Source organism: Pseudonaja textilis, chromosome 2, assembly GCF_049901715.1.
Source record: "Pseudonaja textilis isolate UNSWEBS1 chromosome 2, rPseTex1.2, whole genome shotgun sequence".
Taxonomy (NCBI): domain Eukaryota; kingdom Metazoa; phylum Chordata; class Lepidosauria; order Squamata; family Elapidae; genus Pseudonaja; species Pseudonaja textilis.
The window spans coordinates 99,283,279-99,303,912 of NC_141991.1; the positions used below are offsets into that span (position 1 = coordinate 99,283,279).

At 40.3% G+C, this 20,634-nt stretch overlaps 1 protein-coding gene across 1 annotated transcript in view; it reads left to right on the forward strand.

Annotated features, from left to right (window-relative positions):
* DNAH9 (dynein axonemal heavy chain 9) overlaps window positions 1-20,634 on the forward strand; it is a 221,432-nt gene that overhangs the window by 161,233 nt on the left and 39,565 nt on the right. Inside the window, exon 60 of the mRNA XM_026696149.2 lies at window positions 15,973-16,166. Within this exon, the coding sequence (XP_026551934.2) occupies window positions 15,973-16,166 (194 nt within the window). The remainder of the gene's footprint in view (window positions 1-15,972; window positions 16,167-20,634) is intronic.

The following is a 20,634-nucleotide window of genomic DNA, read 5'->3' on the forward strand; positions in this document are numbered from 1 at the left end:
TTTCTGCTATTAAGCCATTTTTACACCCCAGTTGCTGGTGCTGGGTTTTTTTTAATCTTGCCCTTTTTCCATTATACAACTTAAGGTAGCAAGAACCCCAGTACTCCTTCCTCTTCTTGTTTACCCCACAACAATAACCTGGTGAGTCGAGTGTAGAGAGAATGGCTGGCCCAAAATCAACAGCTGGCTTTTTTGCCATCCTAGTTTCTAGGCCAGCACCTTCACTACTCCTATAAACTGCTTCCAGCTTGAGGTCAAATTATTAAAGCAACATAAGACCATGGTGTGATTGAATGTAGATTATTTTTTGGGCTACATTTACCATCCTTACCAAAGCATGATCTGTATGGCCAGCTAATCACAAGAGCTCAAGCTGTCCTTCAGCAGTAAATGAAGAACTGGCTAAGAGAAGGAAGAAAGAAGTAAAAAAGGTTAAGGCATAAATTGACAGCTCTGAGGAGGATCTCTTATCTTGACCTGTAATACATTTGCTTTCTTGAAGGAAAACATCAAGGACTATATGACTCTTAAGGTCAATCTTACATTTTTGGAACCATTTAATAATAGTGTCAGGAAATATACTAATGGCCAGGGTAATTTTTTAACAAGGAAGTTAAAAATGTGCTTTTTATAATTAACCTCTGCTTGCCTGGCAGCATTACCTTTTAGCTGAAATTTCTGAACCTTTTTCAGGGCTCACCCTTGTAAAATGCTTTGCAATTGTCCAAATTGTGTATTAAGATATCTTGCCATGTATGGTTAGAAATTATCAAATGATGTAGGAATCTGGATGATTAAAAAACAGCAACCCAGAATTGTTACTATTTCTTCTAGGCATCATGAAATATCTTCCTATTGTAAGAAGGCATAGTTAATGAAGGCCCCAGTTGATGTAACTTTAAATGCAGTTTGGTGATTTTATCTGGAATCTGATATAAAATAGTTTATAATGGGATATCAGATAGAATAAAATGCAGTAAGCTTCTGATCTCTGAAGAGACTCAGTTCTTGTCAGATGTAATAGTAAAATCAATTTTTTCACAACAATGGCCATTATGAGTTAGATTGTTTGCTAGACTTATTTGGAGATTTCTACCAAAATTGCATTTGAAAACCAGGAAACTCATTTGGTTCTACTTAACAGGATAGGACCCAGGAACCACCATGTCAATTATCTCTCCATCCCAGAGGTCAACTAGATTTTCAGAAGACCTGATAGCAAATTAATAGGGAAACTTGAGCGGAAAGCCATTTCATTGTTAGTTTCCTTGCACGGAACAGCTTAATAATTGGTAACCACCCCCACAGAGATCTCCCAATATGGTAAATCCAAAATATTATGATCAAAGAGAATTACTTCATGCACCGATCAGAATTCTTCCATTGAAGAAAGTTGTACCAAGCATATGTACTATTAAATGAATATAGCTAGTCAAGAATTACAAGTAACCCTTCATTTACAACATTTGTTAAGTGACCAATCAAAATTACAACAGCAGTGAAAAAATGACTTATAATCCATCCTCATACTTACAATCATTGCAGTCCCCATAGTCATGTGATCAAAATTGTGTTGCTAAACAACTGGCATGTATTTATGATTATTGCAGTGTCCTGTTTGTGACCTTCCCAGCTGACTTATGATAAGCAAAGTCATAAGCCAGTTGGCTTAATAACTACCTGTTCATTTAACACCTGCAGTGACCTGCTTAACAACCATGACAAAAAGGTCGCAAAATTGGTTGCAACTCACATAACAACAGCCTTACTTAGCAATGGAAATTCTGGTCCCAATTGTGGTCATAAATCAAGGACAACCTGTGTGTAGTTGTTCATTATGGAGACCTGGAAGAAACCTCTGCTTGCCATGGTGGTCTTGAAGTCTTGATCCATTAGTTGTAGGACATCTATTCATTGACCTCTTCAGTAATGAAATCCTTGAAAACAACTAGGTAGGTTAGAAAGTGATGTTAGGCTATTTACGAACAGAACATGGTCGAACACACATTCAGATGCACATATACACTTAAAAATAAGAGCCCGTGGTGGCACAGTGGTTAGAGTACAGTACGGCAGGCTACTTCTGCTGACTGCTGATTGCTAGCAGTTTGGCAGTTCAAGTCCCACTGGCTCAAGGTTGACTCAGCCCTCCATCCTTCTAGGTTGGTAAAATGAAGAGCCAGATTGTTGGGGTCAATATGCTGATTCTGCAAACCGCTTAGAGAGGACTGTAAAAGCACTGTGAGTCTAAGTGTTATTGCTAAGTGCTAAAATGCTATGCCTACTCTGTGGTGGTACCTTCTCTCTAGAACACATTCTTCAAGAGATTCTTATGGGCCTGACCCTGCTGGCTTTTTTTGAAGTGTTAAAGACCTGTGTGTTCACGAGGCTAGATATTTGATGAACATGTTTTTTGTGTATATACATATGTTTGTTGGACCTAGGGTTATGGGCTTTGAATTCATGTTTACATTATTTTCTGCTATTTATTTGACTTTTTAAAAATCTATGTTAGTCGCCTAGAGACGCAAATGCTGTTTGGGCAAACAAACAGAATGAGTGTGACATGACAGACACATTTTAATCAATTCCAATTAGATTCCACAATAGCAGTCAATTTGTTGTGCTTATTAGGATGAATTCTTGAATGGCTGATTCCTAACTGTATGATTTAGTCAACAACTGCATAATCTTGGGATTGACACCACAGGCAACTTGAGGAATTGTAGTGGAGCAACCAACACCTTTTCTAATAATGACCATTGCCTTCTCTCTCTGTCACTCCAGATATATTCTCCCTGCTTTATTCTATTTTTGCATCACTCGATAAAACATTTATTGGTTGCTAACAAGCAATATTTCTGCCTTTCCTAATGAAGACTCATATCTGTGGCTCTTGTCTTATATTACAGAAGAACAGTACTGTCTTTTTAAAAACTTTGGATAACCAGAGACCCCAACTTCCTGCCCTTCTTGTCCCTCTGACCTGTAATCTGCAATAGGAACAGGGAATTTTACAGATACATGGTCACATCAACAAACAGCCTTTCATATTTTAATGGCAAAGTAAGAATGGGTCAGTCCTTGCCCCCATGAAGATCTTCTGCAATACCAGCAAAGTGTTTTGCAGTGTCCTCCATGACTGAATAAAGTAGAAAAATGATCCATGAAAACTAAATTGGTCTCATAGTGCCAATCAGTTTTGCAATATAAAATTCCTCACATGTTCTTTTAAGAAGGGAAGGAAATGCTTTCCTGCTTCATCAACTTCAGGAAAGTGCTTGACTCTGCCTAACAACTCAGGGTCGAGCCTTAAATTGTTAGAGAATGGAATTGGCAAAAAAAAAGATGTGGTCTCATCATATCTCTTATCCAATCCATCAAATGCTGGAATGGATTGGAAACAAAGACAATCAAAAAGAAGAGAAGTAAAAGTGGGAGAGTAGCTTAGATGGGTTTGGTTCAAACAATTCACCAGGGATGTTCTGACCTCTTAGAATAGTCATAAAATCCAAGGCTATATTTGGGTGGCTTGCACATTGTGTTTATTTGCATACAAATCCTAGGCCTGCTGTTACCTGATCAAGAAAGGCTAGGAATAAGTTTACAGTTCTTTGAAAACTTCTGAAATATACAAGCTAGACTGAAATAAGCTTTGCTTTAGTCCAACTAAACGTTCTGTTCAGGGGTGGGATTCAATTTTTTTAACAACCAGTTCTGTGGGTGTGGCTAAGTTGGTGGGCGTGGCTTGGTGGTCATGTTATTGGCTGGGCGTGGCTAACTCAATATCACTCACATTGAGGCACGCATCTCCTCACCTGGCCTCTCAGGACTGTAGGGATGCTGCAACAGTCATAAGTGTGAAAAATGATCATAAGCCACTTTTTTCAGTGCCATTGTAACTTTGAATGGTCACTCCACACAAGCAAAGTACTAACAAAGGATGGGAAAAAGACTCCAGAGAAGTTCCTGAGACAGGAAGTCTAGTCCTGCCAAGAATGTAGTAAGGGTTAATGGAGAGGCAGTTTCTGTAAGCAACACCAGAATGTTTCCTTCCTGCCTTCCTTACAGGATTAGGCCAGTAATTTCTTCTAACAACCAGTTCTCCAAACTGCTTAGAATATTAACAACAGGTTCTAATGAATAGGTGTGAACTGGTAGAATCCCACACCTGGTTCTGTTATAAAAGAATTAAGTTCAAGCATGCTTTAAGTTGGGCATATGCTGTTCCTTCTGGAAGCATACTAGAAATCATCAAAGATCTTTAGGGAAACTTTCTGTAGAAGGAGCAAGATGCCATTGGATTGTTATCAAGAGAGATTCTGACCATCGTTATAGTCTAGAAGTAAGTAATATAATAGCAATAACACTTAGACTTATATATTGCTTTATAGTACTTCACAGCCCTCTCTAAGTGGTTTACAGAGTCAGCATATTGTCCCCAACAATCTGGGACCTCATTCAATTTGGCCCCCAGGTTCCCTGACCTACATGATTGTGTGTGTGAGTGTGTGTGAGAGAGAGAGCGGGGGCATGTAGGCAGGCAGGCAGGCAGGTAGACAGATGAAACTGATGAAATGCAAATCAAAGCATCAGTCTCCCTTATCAAATTTAATAGGCCTCTCAGGTGCCTCCAAGAGGTGCATTGCTTTGATTGAACTTCTGATGAAGTGCCACTTGGATGTACTTTTGCAGAGGAAAAAAGTGCCCCTGCTTCTAGGTGCTTAAGTCACCATGCTGGATTGAAGTGGCAATTTTGCTGGTCTTGCAACAGACTGCAGTGTTTTTTCCCCCTTTGGAGGCAAATAGACAGGCAAAGAAAACCTTAGCAGAACTGACTTGATGGGAGGCATGAGGGTAGAGGACTTGTCTTTTCTATGTTGGTGCTGAGCCCAATGAATTGGAGCAGCTCTGAAAAATAAAGTTGTACAACTTGATACACCCTGTTGTTTGGTGCCTCATTTGCTGCCACAAGGTCCCTATCACCACATGCTCTCAAAATTCCAAACGTCCCCTGGTCAAAAATGTTGCTTATCCCCATTAAGGACTATTTCTGCCTTTGGGGAAAAGATAAATAATTATGGGAGATTCAGTTAAATGAAGGTTTTCCAGTTTTGCTTCTGGCTTCTCTCTTCAGCAAGGAAAATGAAGAAGTTACTGGAGGAAAGCCATAGACTTCTTCAGTCTTCATGGAGAAATCTCAGTAAAAGTCTAATTCATGTGAGATTTTTCTGGGGCCCCCTAATGGGAAACTAAGGTGTCCTGTAGTAAGAACTGTACATAGTCTTAGAGAGTGGGTTTCTGGTGGGGGGAAAACCCCAATTGATTGTAGAAGGTGAAGAAATGACAAAATTGGCAAGAGGCTCTGATGTTAACTATTGGATTAAGAATAGGCACCTATAAGCACATCTTCAGAGTTCAGTTACAGGATCTGAATAGCATAAGAGAAGTTGTATAAGTGCATCACATCCCTTTTTACTCTGCTTGGACTAATGGCTTTACAGATATAAAACCTTCTTCGTATCTGCATATACTATACTGTTATATCCATTTGTAAAGTATTTAGAGTTGAATTACAAGTGAAGGAAACAGTAGTTGAAATATGGTGCATGGTGGATAATATTTCAGCTCCTGCCAAGGTGTTCTGCTTTGATGAATTTGGGATGTATTGTTCTTTCTCTCTCTACGCCCTTAAGGTTGTTCGTTGTAAGATTATTTTTAAACACTCACATTAAAATAGCGTTGCTCATCCTAGCCACAGTATTGGGAAAAGCAAACAACTCTATTCCATTTAACATTACTTCAGCCAAAACTATTCTGCATATTTAGACAGCTCTATCTTTGTTTTTAGTTCTCCTGCAGACAGTTTAAGAACTGTACATGTAATATACATTATGCACTAGAACTAAGCTCAGGGGGTTTGTGATAAGTTTCTGCTTTTTTTTTTCACATACTCACCACCATTGTAAAATTAAGTAAAACAAAAGTTGTAATTCTAGAAGTGCCTCAGAAGATCAGATCTATAATTCTGCCTGAAATTTATTAGTGGAGCTGACCAGATTTTTTGATAAGTAGTTCAAGACTTTTTTAAAATGTTTCTTGCTTTAAGACACTATTTTTCTGTGCACGTTTAATGTCTTTCACTCACTAGCAGCTTATAGTGTCTTCTAGAGACAGTATTTTATTTATTTATTCATATTTATTTATTAGATTTTTTTAAAAAATCCCACTGTTATTATTTGTATAATTAACTCAAGGTGGTGAACATACTTAATACTCCTTCCTCCTCCTATTCTCCCTGTTCTGTACAGACATTTGCATACTCGAAATCCGGCAGCCCGGATTGGCTAAAGCGCACGGCCACCGGATTGGCTGAGTGCGCGGCACTGATTGGTCATTTGGAATCGACCGCGATTGGCTGAGCCGATCGCTGGCGATCAAAACGACCCGATTGGCACGCAGCACTCGGCAGAAAGTGCTTTAAGCCGCGCTTCTTCCCCACTTTCCCCACTTGTGTTTTACCCTAATAAATGAGCTGAACCAAGTCACTGACTCGCGTCCTTTGTTCGTATGAGATATACGACACTGGCGACGAGGGGTGGGATTTAAAACAAGTCCCACACCGCACGTGGCCCACGGAACCGCAACCAGCAGCATGGCCAGCGGCAACGTGCCACCGCTCCCTTCAACCAAGTTACGGAAGATTGGGAATCGTACATAGACCGATTCCTCATGTTCCTAGAGAGCAGCAACCTCAAGGACGCGAACGGGCAGAGGAAAAGGGCCGTCTTCCTACACACTGCGGGCCCGCAGTGTTTAAAATGGCAAAAGCCCTCGCCAAGCCGCTCGACGTAAAGGCCATGGACTGGGCTGATCTCGAACCGCTGCTGAGGAGCCACTACGCACCCGCCATGCCCACCCTCATCCGCCGGCATGAATTCTACCGCCGCAATCAGAAGCAAGGAGAGCGTCAGCAACTTTGTGGCCGACCTCAGAGACCTCGGGGCCTGTGCGGGTTCACCGATCTCTCGATGAAGCCCCTGCGGGACCGCGTCATCCTCGGCCTCTGGGACCCCGTCCTGCAGAGCCAGATCATGGCAAAGGGCGACATCTCCTCGCCGACGCCCTTGCCAAGCCACCGCAGCAGAAGCGACCGGAAATCAGCGGCCCAATTGCGGCAAGCCGGCACCGCAGAGTGACCCGCCATGACCGGGCGACCGCAACCCCAAGAACCAGTCCGGATTCACCATCGAGCAGCCGCCTCCACACATCACGGCGATCTCGAATCCCCTCCGACTCAGAAGATGACGAGGAGGACATCCACCGACTGCAGACGGGACGCGACCGGCGCGAACAACGGAACCGAAAATCAAAGTTCCAATCGCGCTGCTGCGCGAACACCGCGGTCGGAATGCGTTCTTTGATGCCATATGCCGGCATTAGCGACAAGCGGGCCACATCGCCAAGGTCTGCCGTTTCAAACGGAACCACAGCCCCGCCACCGAGACGGCAGCCCACGGAGGCGCGACAATACCAGATGCGACCAACACCCCCAAGGAACTGCGACCGGGATAGCGAGAGCCGTTGGAGCCGGGAAGCGAGGAGCCGCCGCTTTCAACGAAAACCGCCAGCGCGAGGAAACGCACCAGACGGTCATCGTATGGCCATTCCTCCAACTGGGATGGCCGGAAGGTCCACGTGGAGGTCGCCATCGAAGACCGCCCCTGCAAAATGGAAGTCGACTCCGGATCTTACCTATCCATGGTCGCGTGGCGGGAAATTGCTGCTAGTACCTCCATGAAACGGCACGAGCTGCAGAGCCAGAAGCTCATCCTCAAAGACTACCAGGGGAATCGCATCCCCGTGGTAGGGACCAGGCACTTCAAGGTCACATTTAAAGGGCGCACCGAAATACTACCCCTAACCATCGTCGAAGAGACCGCCCCAGCCTCCTGGGACTTCAATGGTTCGCGCCGTTGGGACTAGAAGTGACCGCACCAACCACGTCGCCGAGGCGGACTGGGAGGAGCAGCTCATGCACGAGTTCCAAGAGGTCTTCAACGGAAACCTAGGCAAGTACCGGGGCCCCAATATCGTTCAGCCTTGACCCCACCATTGCCCCTATCCGCCTCAAACCCCGGCGAGTGCCTTTGCCCTCGCCCAAAATCGATGAGCAACTAAATAAGCTCATCGAGCAGGGAGTCTCGAGCCAACGGACCATGCCCGATGGGAGACCCTATAGTCACCCGATAAAGCCAGATGGGTCGGTGAGAATCTGCGGGGACTATAAGGCCACCCTGAACCGTGCGCTACAACAAAAACGCCTACCCCGTCCCAGTAGTGCAACACCTTCTACACTCACTGGGGGGCAGGGTTTCGCCAAACTCGACCTGGCCCAAGCCTATCAGCAACTGCCGGTCGACGAGGAAACCGCAGAAGCGCAGACTATAGTCACACACCGAGGGCATTCCGCCTGCAAGAGGCTCCAATTGAGTCAGTGTAGCCAGGGGTATTTCAAAGCCTAATGGAGAGGCTCCTCCGGGGCATAAAAGGGGTAGTACCCTATTTTGACGACGTGCTGGTAGCCGCGCTGCGACCAGAAACAATTGGAGGGCCGCCTAAGGGAAGTGCAAAGATTCCAAAGTGCAGGACTAAAAGTTAAGAGGAGAAATGCCAACTGCACACGGCACGGGTCGAATTCCTGGGGTACCTACTAGACCAGCACAGAATCCACCCCACCGAGGGGGATTCAAAGAAGCCCCGAAACCCAGAAACAAAACTGAGTTACAAGCATTCCTGGGGTTGATTAATAACCAGTGTGGCTAAGTTGGTGGGCGTGGCTTGGTGGTCATGTTATTGGCTGGGCGTGGCTAACTCAATATCACTCACATTGAGGCACGCATCTCCTCACCTGGCCTCTCATGACTGTAGGGATGCTGCAACAGTCATAAGTGTGAAAAATGGTCATAAGCCACTTTTTTCAGTGCCATTGTAACTTTGAATGGTCACTCCACACAAGCAAAGTACTAACAAAGGATGGGAAAAAGACTCCAGAGAAGTTCCTGAGACAGGAAGTCTAGTCCTGCCAAGAATGTAATAAGGGTTAATGGGGAGGCAGTTTCTGTAAGCAACACCAGAATGTTTCCTTCCTGCCTTCCTTACAGGATTAGGGCAGTAATTTCTTCTAACAACCAGTTCTCCAAACTGCTTAGGATATTAACAACAGGTTCTAATGAATAGGTGTGAACTGGTAGAATCCCACACCTGGTTCTGTTATAAAAGAATTAAGTTCAAGCATGCTTTAAGTTGGGCATATGCTGTTCCTTCTGGAAGCATACTAGAAATCATCAAAGATCTTTAGGGAAACTTTCTGTAGAAGGAGCAAGATGCCATTGGATTGTTATCAAGAGAGATTCTGACCATCGTTATAGTCTAGAAGTAAGTAATATAATAGCAATAACACTTAGACTTATATATTGCTTTATAGTACTTTACAGCCCTCTCTAAGTGGTTTACAGAGTCAGCATATTGTCCCCAACAATCTGGGACCTCATTCAATTTGGCCCCCAGGTTCCCTGACCTACATGATTGTGTGTGTGTGAGAGAGAGAGCGGGGGCATGTAGGCAGGCAGGCAGGCAGGTAGACAGATGAAACTGATGAAATGCAAATCAAAGCATCAGTCTCCCTTATCAAATTTAATAGGCCTCTCAGGTGCCTCCAAGAGGTGCATTGCTTTGATTGAACTTCTGATGAAGTGCCACTTGGATGTACTTTTGCAGAGGAAAAAAGTTCCCCTGCTTCTAGGTGCTTAAGTCACCATGCTGGATTGAAGTGGCAATTTTGCTGGTCTTGCAACAGACTGCAGTGTTTTTTCCCCCTTTGGAGGCAAATAGACAGGCAAAGAAAACCTTAGCAGAACTGACTTGATGGGAGGCATGAGGGTAGAGGACTTGTCTTTTCTATGTTGGTGCTGAGCCCAATGAATTGGAGCAGCTCTGAAAAATAAAGTTGTACAACTTGATACACCCTGTTGTTTGGTGCCACATTTGCTGCCACAAGGTCCCTATCACCACATGCTCTCAAAATTCCAAACGTCCCCTGGTCAAAAATGTTGCTTATCCCCATTAAGGACTATTTCTGCCTTTGGGGAAAAGATAAATAATTATGGGAGATTCAGTTAACTGAAGGTTTTCCAGTTTTGCTTCTGGCTTCTCTCTTCAGCAAGGAAAATGAAGAAGTTACTGGAGGAAAGCCATAGACTTCTTCAGTCTTCATGGAGAAATCTCAGTAAAAGTCTAATTCATGTGAGATTTTCTGGGGCCCCCTAATGGGAAACTAAGGTGTCCTGTAGTAAGAACTGTACATAGTCTTAGAGAGTGGATTTCTGGTGGGGGAAAACCCCAATTGATTGTAGAAGGTGAAGAAATGACAAAATTGGCAAGAGGCTCTGATGTTAACTATTGGATTAAGAATAAAGGCACCTATAAGCACATCTTCAGAGTTCAGTTACAGGATCTGAATAGCATAAGAGAAGTTGTATAAGTGCATCACATCCCTTTTTACTCTGCTTGGACTAATGGCTTTATAGATATAAAACCTTCTTCGTATCTGCATATACTGTACTGTTATATCCATTAGTAAAGTATTTAGAGTTGAATTACAAGTGAAGGAAACAGTAGTTGAAATATGGTGCATGGTGGATAATATTTCAGCTCCTGCCAAGGTGTTCTGCTTTGATGAATTTGGGATGTATTGTTCTTTCTCTCTCTATGCCCTTAAGGTTGTTCGTTGTAAGATTATTTTTAAACACTCACATTAAAATAGCGTTGCTCATCCTAGCCACAGTATTGGGAAAAGCAAACAACTCTATTCCATTTAACATTACTTCAGCCAAAACTATTCTGCATATTTAGACAGCTCTATCTTTGTTTTTAGTTCTCCTGCAGACAGTTTAAGAACTGTACATGTAATATACATTATGCACTAGAACTAAGCTCAGGGGGTTTGTGATAAGTTTCTGCTTTTTTTTTCACATACTCACCACCATTGTAAAATTAAGTAAAACAAAAGTTGTAATTCTAGAAGTGCCTCAGAAGATCAGATCTATAATTCTGCCTGAAATTTATTAGTGGAGCTGACCAGATTTTTTGATAAGTAGTTCAAGACTTTTTTTAAATGTTTCTTGCTTTAAGACACTATTTTTCTGTGCACGTTTAATGTCTTTCACTCACTAGCAGCTTATAGTGTCTTCTAGAGACAGTATTTTATTTATTTATTCATATTTATTTATTAGATTTTTTTTAAAAAAATCCCACTGTTATTATTTGTATAATTAACTCAAGGTGGTGAACATACTTAATACTCCTTCCTCCTCCTATTCTCCCCATAACAGCAACTCTGTGAGAGGCTGGCTGAGAGAAATGGACAGGCCCAAAGTCACTCAGCCGGCTTTCATGCTTCAGGCAGAACTAGAACTCACAGTCTCCTGATTTCTAGACCAGCACCTTCACTATAACAAACTGGTGACTATATCTATCATGGTATCAAACTAACAGTGATGAGTACAGCAATGGCTGGTTGATGGGTTGAAAGTGATGTAGGTCATCTTCTTTGACTTTAATTAGATTTAAAACTGAATTTTATTCTTCTGCACACATCACTTTCTCTTTTTGTTTTTTGTCTGCTTGTCCTACTTTGGTGTATTAAAGGAATTTAGAATATAAAATTGATAATAGGCACGTGATCATTTGTATTCCGTATCAAAGAAGAAATTTGCTTTAATCATCCATTCCTCCATCCCTCCGTCCACAAGCTAGCAAACAAACAAAAAACATCCCGAAAAGCAGTGCTTCCAGTAGGTTTTGTAATTATAGAAGTGAGAAGTCGAAAAGCTAAATCACTTTAGGATAAGCAGTTCTCTGCAGTCTACAGCCACTGGTAATAGAACTATTGAGGGGAAGCTGATGGGCCTCCTTCAGATTCTAATTATGGAAAATATTATCGAGTATTTGCTGGCTTCAAGTTGAGGAAAATAGTGACCTGAAGCAATGGTGGGATTCATTTTTTTTTACTACCAGTTCTGTGGACGTGGCTTGGTGGGTGTGGCAGTGGAAGGATACTCCACTGTATCCACTGTAAAATCTCCATTTCCACCCAATTCCTGTGGGAAGTTACCGCCGGTTCTCTGAACTACTCAAAATTTCCGCTACCAGTTCTCCAGAACTGGTCAGAACCTGCTGAATACCACTTCTGGCCTGAAGGCCAAATCTGACCAGCCAAGTTCCTAAATATTATCCTTCTCCTGATTAAGAACAAACAACTTTCAGATGAATGATCATCATATGGGAACAATATGCCTTTGTAAAATAGAGAGAAATTAGGATTCATAGATCTTAAGTTTCAAACATTAACATCTTAACTTGGATCTGATCTAGAATAGAATAGAATAGAGTTGGAAGGGACCTTGGAGGTCTTCAAGTCTAACCCCTGCTTAGGCAGGAAACCCTATACCATTTTACCTAAATGGTTGTCCAATCTCTTTTTAAAAACTCCCAATGTTGGATCATTCACAACTTCTGGAGGCAGATCTAATTTAAGAAGTAGGAGGAGTTCTTCATTGAACAAACTGTAATGTATTTATTTGCTCATTTATATTTAAGCAGACCTTATGGGACACAGCCTTAGCCCCATTGTCTTTCCTTGTATGCACACTTCTTCAGATAATCCCCTTATCCAGTGTGCAAGACTTTCTCCACATCTGAGTTCCTTCAGGCAGAAATCTCTTCTCAACTTCTGCTTTCTTTCCTCACATAGACATTGCTTCACAAGGGTTCAGATCATTGGTCCTTTTTGTGGATACATCAGTGCATTTTCCTTGACAATATTGCAGAAGTGTATTTTTAGTATTTTCTTCTGGGATGCTTTTTGATTTCCCAGTGGATTTCTAAACCCTGGCCTTCTGTGGTGGTCACTTCTGCAAATCCTAGTTAGGCCTATTCCTTAACTTCCCAACCAAATTAAGATTAGTTAGGAAGCACTTTAGTACGTGCTGAGTATGCCTGGATAGTTGGGATTATTTTCTTCTACCCTATCAGTCCAATCATCTCTGTCATTTTGCAGAAATGAAAAAGTTACTGCAAAAGTATTGTGTAATAAATGTAGAGGAAAGTAATTTTGCTTCAGTGCTTCATGTATGCACGCTCACTGAATTTTGCTAATGCTTTCAGTTTTTCAAATGAAGCTCATAGGATAAAATCTGTCTATAGCTTTATTGAGCAGCTATGTTAAAAATATTAACATACTAGAATGTCAGAGACATAATTTAATCTTTCCATTTTGTTGCTTGATTCTGTGTAGAACTTTTCTGATATAATGCACCGATTATGGATTCCCTGACCTTTATCTGTCCTCCCTCCCCCTGAGCAATATGACATCTTGGGTGTTAAGTGGATGACTACCACACGGTATCCCAGCTACATAAAATAATCATGGCATTTCATTAGAAAGGAATGTCGGTGTCACGATGAGTAAATTAATACAACCCTGGATTCATGTAAAGATGCCTGCAGCTTCTTCCTTTTTTCTCTCTGTATGGTTTTATGGGGAAAGTAGATTGGTCACTCAGTATGAAAACTCTTGAAATATTCTCAATGCAGTTCAGATTAAGGAGAATTTGGACTTTAGGATTAAACAGCTGGACATCAGAAAATGAAAGATTAGATTCCCTAAATGGTATTCCCGTTTAAGAATACCTTTTGGGAATGCCATTAGTGTCTGTTTTTTTTTCTTCTCTAAAGTTTTTAATTTTTTTAAAATAAAAATTAAGTTCAATGAATGGGAATGTATATAGCTAAATAACCCATCTGTCACTTTCCTCTGTTAGTCCAAGCAAAAGTGGATACAGAAGGAAAGGAAGCATTAAGCTTTTATAATTTATATGAACACAGAAACATTCAAGTAATCCCCACACAAAATAAAGGGGGCGGGGGAGGAAAGAGAGGAACTGTAGCAGAGAGAAAAGTAGTTCCCTTATAGGCCAGGATCCACTTTTGTATCAGATCAGCAAGGTGCATGCTGTTAAAAGCAAACTTTCATAGTGGGATATGTTACAGATGCACATGAAAACATTGTAAACATTTTTGCAGATTTAGGACTGGGTAGAGCTGTTGCATTAAAATATTATATTAAAACTTTACATACACACAGTTGTCCATTGGGAACTGTTGAGAAAGAAGAGATGTTACCACATACCGTATTCTTTGACTTGCCTTAATTATTTAATTTTACTTTTTTAATTACTTGATTTAGGTGTTGCCCAACTACAGAATGACTCTGGGTAGCTCACATTGTGATAAAGAGAATAAAATACAAGTCAAAAAGAGAAAACCAACAAAAACATGATTTATTTATCGTATGGAACATTCACACCACATGTCAATAAAAAGGCAAGAGATAAAAATACAAAACACAAAGCATAAAATCTAAAATAAACATATGTCTAGATTACAGATATAATTTTTTTCTTTATTTGTCACAGCCAGGAAATCAGCAAAGTCCCCATTTTAGGTTCTGTTCTAGTAGGATGACACTATATGTTGGATAGTTTGTTTTCTGACCCCGCAGTCACAATTCGGTTGATGGTATTTTGCCCACTTATAGAGGGCAGCTGTACATCTACTGTGACGAATGCGAATTCAGTTCAGCATTATCCACATTGCACAGAGCTAATAAAATTCAGGTGGTTTTTCCAAGATAAAAGGCAAACTTTGACAAGAAAAGCTGAAGTTTATTGATAAGTCCCAGCTGTCAATGTTGACTGATGTAGCCTGCCTGGAGCGAAACAAGTTGAGATCCAGACATCCAGCTATTTTTACTGCTAAGGTACTTTTTAACATACACAAAATGTATATGGAAATAACATTGGATAGAAAATTGCTCCCCAACAAAGACAGATAAGAAAAGGATAAGACTAAGATAGTGAATCTAGCTGACAACACAAAAAATGTATATCAGCAAAACTCATAAGGGCTCCAACCATTCTAACTCGGTGCTTAGGACAATAGCCAGGTTTTTAAGGCTCTCTGGAATGCTATCAGGATGGGAGTTACCCATATTTGATAGGGAACTTTATTCCAGAGGACAGTGCTATATCAGAGAATGCACCAATCTCTTGGGTTCCAAAAAAATGTTTGATTGAAGGGACCTGAAATGTGCCAACACTGTTGGCTTGTGCTGGCTCCAGATATCATAAGAAACAGATGGTCTGTCATGAAGAATTTTATAATCAGCACTTTATATAGTACCCAGAAGCAAACCATGCTCATCATTGCCCATGCTGCTGCATTCTGACCTGTTGAAGCTTCTGAACGTTCTTCAAGGCTAACTCCATGTAGAATGCACTACAGTAGCTGTATTATAAGGTAATCAGAGAATGAATGACTGTCTGAAGAGCCTCCCTATCCAGGAAAAGGCATAACTGGCATATTAGATAAAGCTGTGCAAAGTTCTTGACCACAGCTATCACCTGCTCACCAAGCAGGAGTTATGTGTTCAAATAAGCAATCTCCTCTAGTGTTATCGACTGTAAACTAAACGGGGAAAGTTGAAGAAAGGTGATAATGATTCAGGACTGTTGGTCCAAGAATGGCCTCTTGAGAAGGGGGCATATCTCTGTTTCTTTCAATGTTTTGTCCATGTTTTCATTGTATTTGTCAATGGTTAATCTGTAATGACGTTATTTAAAAGACTTGTTGGTGTCCTGAGAAATTTGCATGGATGTTCTTAAAATTTGGATGATTAAAACCAAACAGTTCTAAAACCTACAAATCCCATCTTTGGAAAACAGAACTGTTACAAAATGCTTTTAAATCTTGATTCTTGAATTTCCAGCTGTTATTTCCTTTTTATCAGTTTCAGAAACCACTGAGCAAAGCCATACCATTTTTTATTTATGACCATTTTTCTTTTTCCAGGCCTTGTCAGCCATGGAACAGTTTCGGAACCTGGATCGTGACATTGAAGGATCTGCCAAGCGCTGGAAGAAGTTTGTGGAGTCTGAATGCCCTGAAAAGGAGAAGTTCCCTCAGGAGTGGAAGAATAAGTCAGCTTTACAGCATCTGTGTATGATGAGAGCACTACGACCTGACCGTATGACTTATGCTGTCCGGTGAGTTCATAAAGTTCTGAGCGATGCCTTAATCAATAGAGTGAAACTCTAAGCTTCTGATGCTAAGTACCCAAGAAATGCCAGATGAATCATATCTCTTGTCCTTCTAGAGTCCCATTTCTGGCTTACAGTGAATCATTTTTAATTCTGCACTGTGATTTCCTCCTCATTTTCCACTTAATCAGAATAGACTTAATAATGTCCATTTATTCGTTACCATTTTCAGCTTTGATTGTCTGAATGGGATGCAAATGATACACAATTTGTTGTCATGGTCTAGTCTGTTTCCTTTCTTCCCCCACGAATAAATCAATACTGGGTGGTTTTCTAATTAAAAAACCCAATTTCCAACATTACAAAAACTCAAAATTAAATAATTATTTTTTTAAAAAAAGCCAGCCAGATATGTTAAATATGAAAAATGTTAAACCACTTTTGAATGTCAGATTAAACAATGTTTATTTTCTACCTAAAAGGAATATTTCTAAATAATATGGAGAGATGGACATCTCTTCAATTCTATTCTCTCAGAATGACTGATTATACAGAAAATTTATTTCTGTGTTTCCAGGTAACACAGACCATAAGAGTTTGCTCAAGATTTGTGAGCCAAATTTTAGCTAGCTTAAGGTCTTGACTAGTGCAAGGCATAATGATGTTCTGATTTATTCTAGTAAGGATATTTTCTATTCACATTAGTTTTGTGTTACTGATACCTGATGGTAATAATTGCATTATCTTTGTCATAAGTCTCTTTGAAAGTATCTTGTACTGCTGGAAAATTATGCTATGTTTCTCTAATGCTCAATTTCCATTTGATTTTTTTAAAATACATGCAAGTAATTTTTCCATACAAGGTAAAAATTTGGGTAGCTTTATACCACAGCATCCCAACTTGATGATCTGATGAATTTGGTCTACAGTTTTAGGGTTTGAATACTTTACTGAGAATTCTTGGACTTGGACCCAAGACAAAAAAAAAGAAAATGTGTACTTTTAAACCAGTTTTGATTCCAGGTCAACCCTCTACAATTTTTGGGGCAATATTTGTTCTTTTTAGAGCTGAGAGTGACTAACCCAAAGTCACCCTGCTTTGAGCCTAGGATTAAACTAAAACCTATAGTCACCTGTTTTCTAGTCTGGTATAGTAACCACTATATCAAGAGGAAAACAACCATGCACCACAGAAACATCTGAGCAGATATTTCTTCAGCAACTTTTAGAATAAAGAACCCTATCAATATATTTTATTCTTAAAAACCATTCAGTCAGAAAAGATCCCTATACAAAATAGAAAATACTGTTTATATCACAACAGTTATGATAGAGACCAGTGTTTCTGAATCTTGGCCACTTTGGCTGGGGAATTCTGGGAGTTGAAGACCACCCCTCTTAAAATGGCCAGAGATCAGAAACACTGATACAGATACATATCAGAGTGCTTTTAGGAAATGGAGCAGTGGCTAAGTGGCTGGAATCTAGAAGAAGGAGCATCCATCTTACAGTATCCCTGCAGACTCCACTTGTAGAAGAGGAATCATGTCAAAATCCCAAACTTCTTCTCTAATGGTTTATAAATTCTACAGAAATGCTCCCAATAAAATATACATAAACCTTACATTTTGCTAACATGAGCCTCTCTTCAACCATTTAATTAAATCATAACAATTACTACAAAGTTATTTTTCTCCCATGTTGATACTGACCGTTTTGCATTTTGTAAGGTTTTTGAATTGTCCCAGGGGCATTTTATGCAAGTCAAGCATCAAGTTAAAAAAAAAAAAAAGGATGTCAGTTTAAACAATCGTAATAATTACTGGAACTATCCTGTGCAATCCTCCTTGCACTCTCCTGGCTTATTGCAAAATGAAACTGCTTTTACAGAACAGTTTCCTTTATATCTTCTCATTAAACATTATTGCCTTTCTACAATAATTCCTGTTATTAAAAATGCCAGCAAGGAAAAGAATAGCCCATCCTGGCATCTTCACGACAAGCAGATTTCTGCATTCTTGCACATCCGAGGGCAAGACATATACCTTCTATCTCTCAAATGTTAAAAATAAACTTTTCTGGCACAAGCAAGCCCTGTAATTGATTGTAACATTTTTGTCTGTTATTTCTCTGAGGTTCTGTGAAAAAATAGGGCTTGTAGCATTATTCATCCCTACAGGAAAAAAAAATAAACAAATAAATAAGTAATAATACCAAGAAGCCAGTTGCTGTTTTATTATTTAATAAAACAGGTTTAGCAATATACAGGCAGGCACACAACAATGGTACAAGAGAAAAGCAAAACGTTGTTGCTCCACCAGGATTTCTTTGTTGTTTTAACACATTGCTTCCAGAATCTTTTCCTTTATTACTCAAAACCAATGATCAGAAGGTCCTTATTTAAATATTGTGATTGGGTAATGGATTTGTGTGTTGTTATCCAAAGAAAAAACATCTTTACCGATTTTGGGTAATTTTGCCAAGTTTGGGAAACAATGGTTTAACAGTTTAGTCATCTGTTGGATATCAGATTATGTCCCTGGACTCAAAGATTTTAATTTGATTTTCAGCAGCTGCGTGATTATAGTAGAAAAACAATCCCATACTCATGAATTAAAGAATCACAAAATCTGGAAAATCAATCATCTAATTCAGCCTTTCTCACAAGGAAGGAATATCTGATGATCTTGCCCAGCCTTTTCTTCAAAATCATTTTGAACGCGTCTAACATAGAGGATTTATCAGTGGGTTTTCAACCTTGACATCTGCAGTAAAATAATTTCTCTTTCATGTTATTAGCATCACTTTTTGTAGATCATGTCGAAGCTGTGGAGTTTGTTTGGAAAAATGGGAAACCCAGAACATCTCATGGTCCCAATGTAAAACTTATGGACAGATTAGGAAGTCACAATATCAACTGAAATGTTGAAACAAACTGGCTCCAGACTGGCAAAGGAGTAAGACAAAGTTGTATACTCTGCCCTTACTTACTCCTCTTCTCCTCTCGTCTTATGTTTGGATAGGAAAATGAGTGTGATTTTAAAACTAGAGGGAGAAACGTCAATAAATTCACAATGTTGATGACATTATTCTGAATGATGAAAATGCAAATGACATGGAACTGTTATAATGAAAGCCAAGAAGCATAGGGAAAAATGGGAATGAAATTAAATATGAGAACCACAACAAACAGACTTAGAAGTGACAATGAAGATATCAAAATAGTGGATTAACTATTAAGGTACAATAGTCAAGAAATACAATGCAGACCAGCACTTGGTAGTACATCAATGAAGGAAAAGGTATTAATTTCCGATATGATGCTTTATGGAAAGAAAAGCTGGACTTTAAAGAATAAAACAGAATGACTATTGATGGTTTGGAACTTTGGTGTTGGAGAAGATTCCATGGATAGAAGGTGGTTTTCTAGCAATGGTCCTTAGGAAGGGAGTGGAACTAAGAAGCTGCATTTATTTGGTATTCTTTTTAAACATATTTTAAAAATATTGCCTGCATACATGACTTAATTCTTGAGAAAATATAGATTTTATGGCACCACCAATAGCTGTCTTTTTCTAAATCATGACTAAGGGTAATGATGGTAGATTGCATACGAGACTGGATAGCAAATATATTGCAATATAAGCATGTTCTTTACCATTTCCTGACTTAGTCTCTGATGGTTCTCCACACCATTTTAGCAATAGTAGCAGTGGTGGGATGCAAACTTTTTTACTACTGGTTCTGTGGACGCGCCTAACACGCTCTTTGCACAAATGCGGAGCGTTAATTGGGCAATTTTAAGCTTGAAAACTTAAGTTACTGTCAGCACTGGTGAGTAAAACAGCTGAGGCATGTCAATCCTCTGTGCCATGTGAATCAGCTGAGCTACAAACAAATAAAATATAGGACAGAAAAGGGTGGGGATGAGTTGGTGGGGCCACCTGTTGACTGGCGCTACCGGATCGCTAGAACCGGTGCGAACTGGCAGCATACCACCACAGAATAGCAGTAAGCACTTATACCAGGGGTGGGATTCAAATTTTTTAACAACTGGTTCTGTGGGTGTGGGCATGGCTTGGTGGTCATGTGACTGGCTGAGCATGGCCAATTCAACATCACTCACATTTAGGCATGCACCTCCTTGCCTGGCCTCTCATGACTGTGGGGATGCTGCAGCAGTTGTAAGTGTGAAAAACGGTCATAAGTCACTTTTTTCAATGCCATTGAAACTTTGAATGTCACTCCACACAAGCAAAGTACCAGCAAAGGAGGAAAAAAAAAACCTCCATAGATTTCCTGAGACAGGAAGTCTAGTCCTGCCAAGAATGTAATAAGGATTAACGGAGAGGCAGTTTCTGTAAGCAACACTGGAATGTTTCCTTCCTGCCTTCCTTACAGGATTAGGCCAGTAATTTCTTCTAACAACCAGGTCTCCCAACTGCTTAGAATGTTAACAACTGGTTCTAGCGAA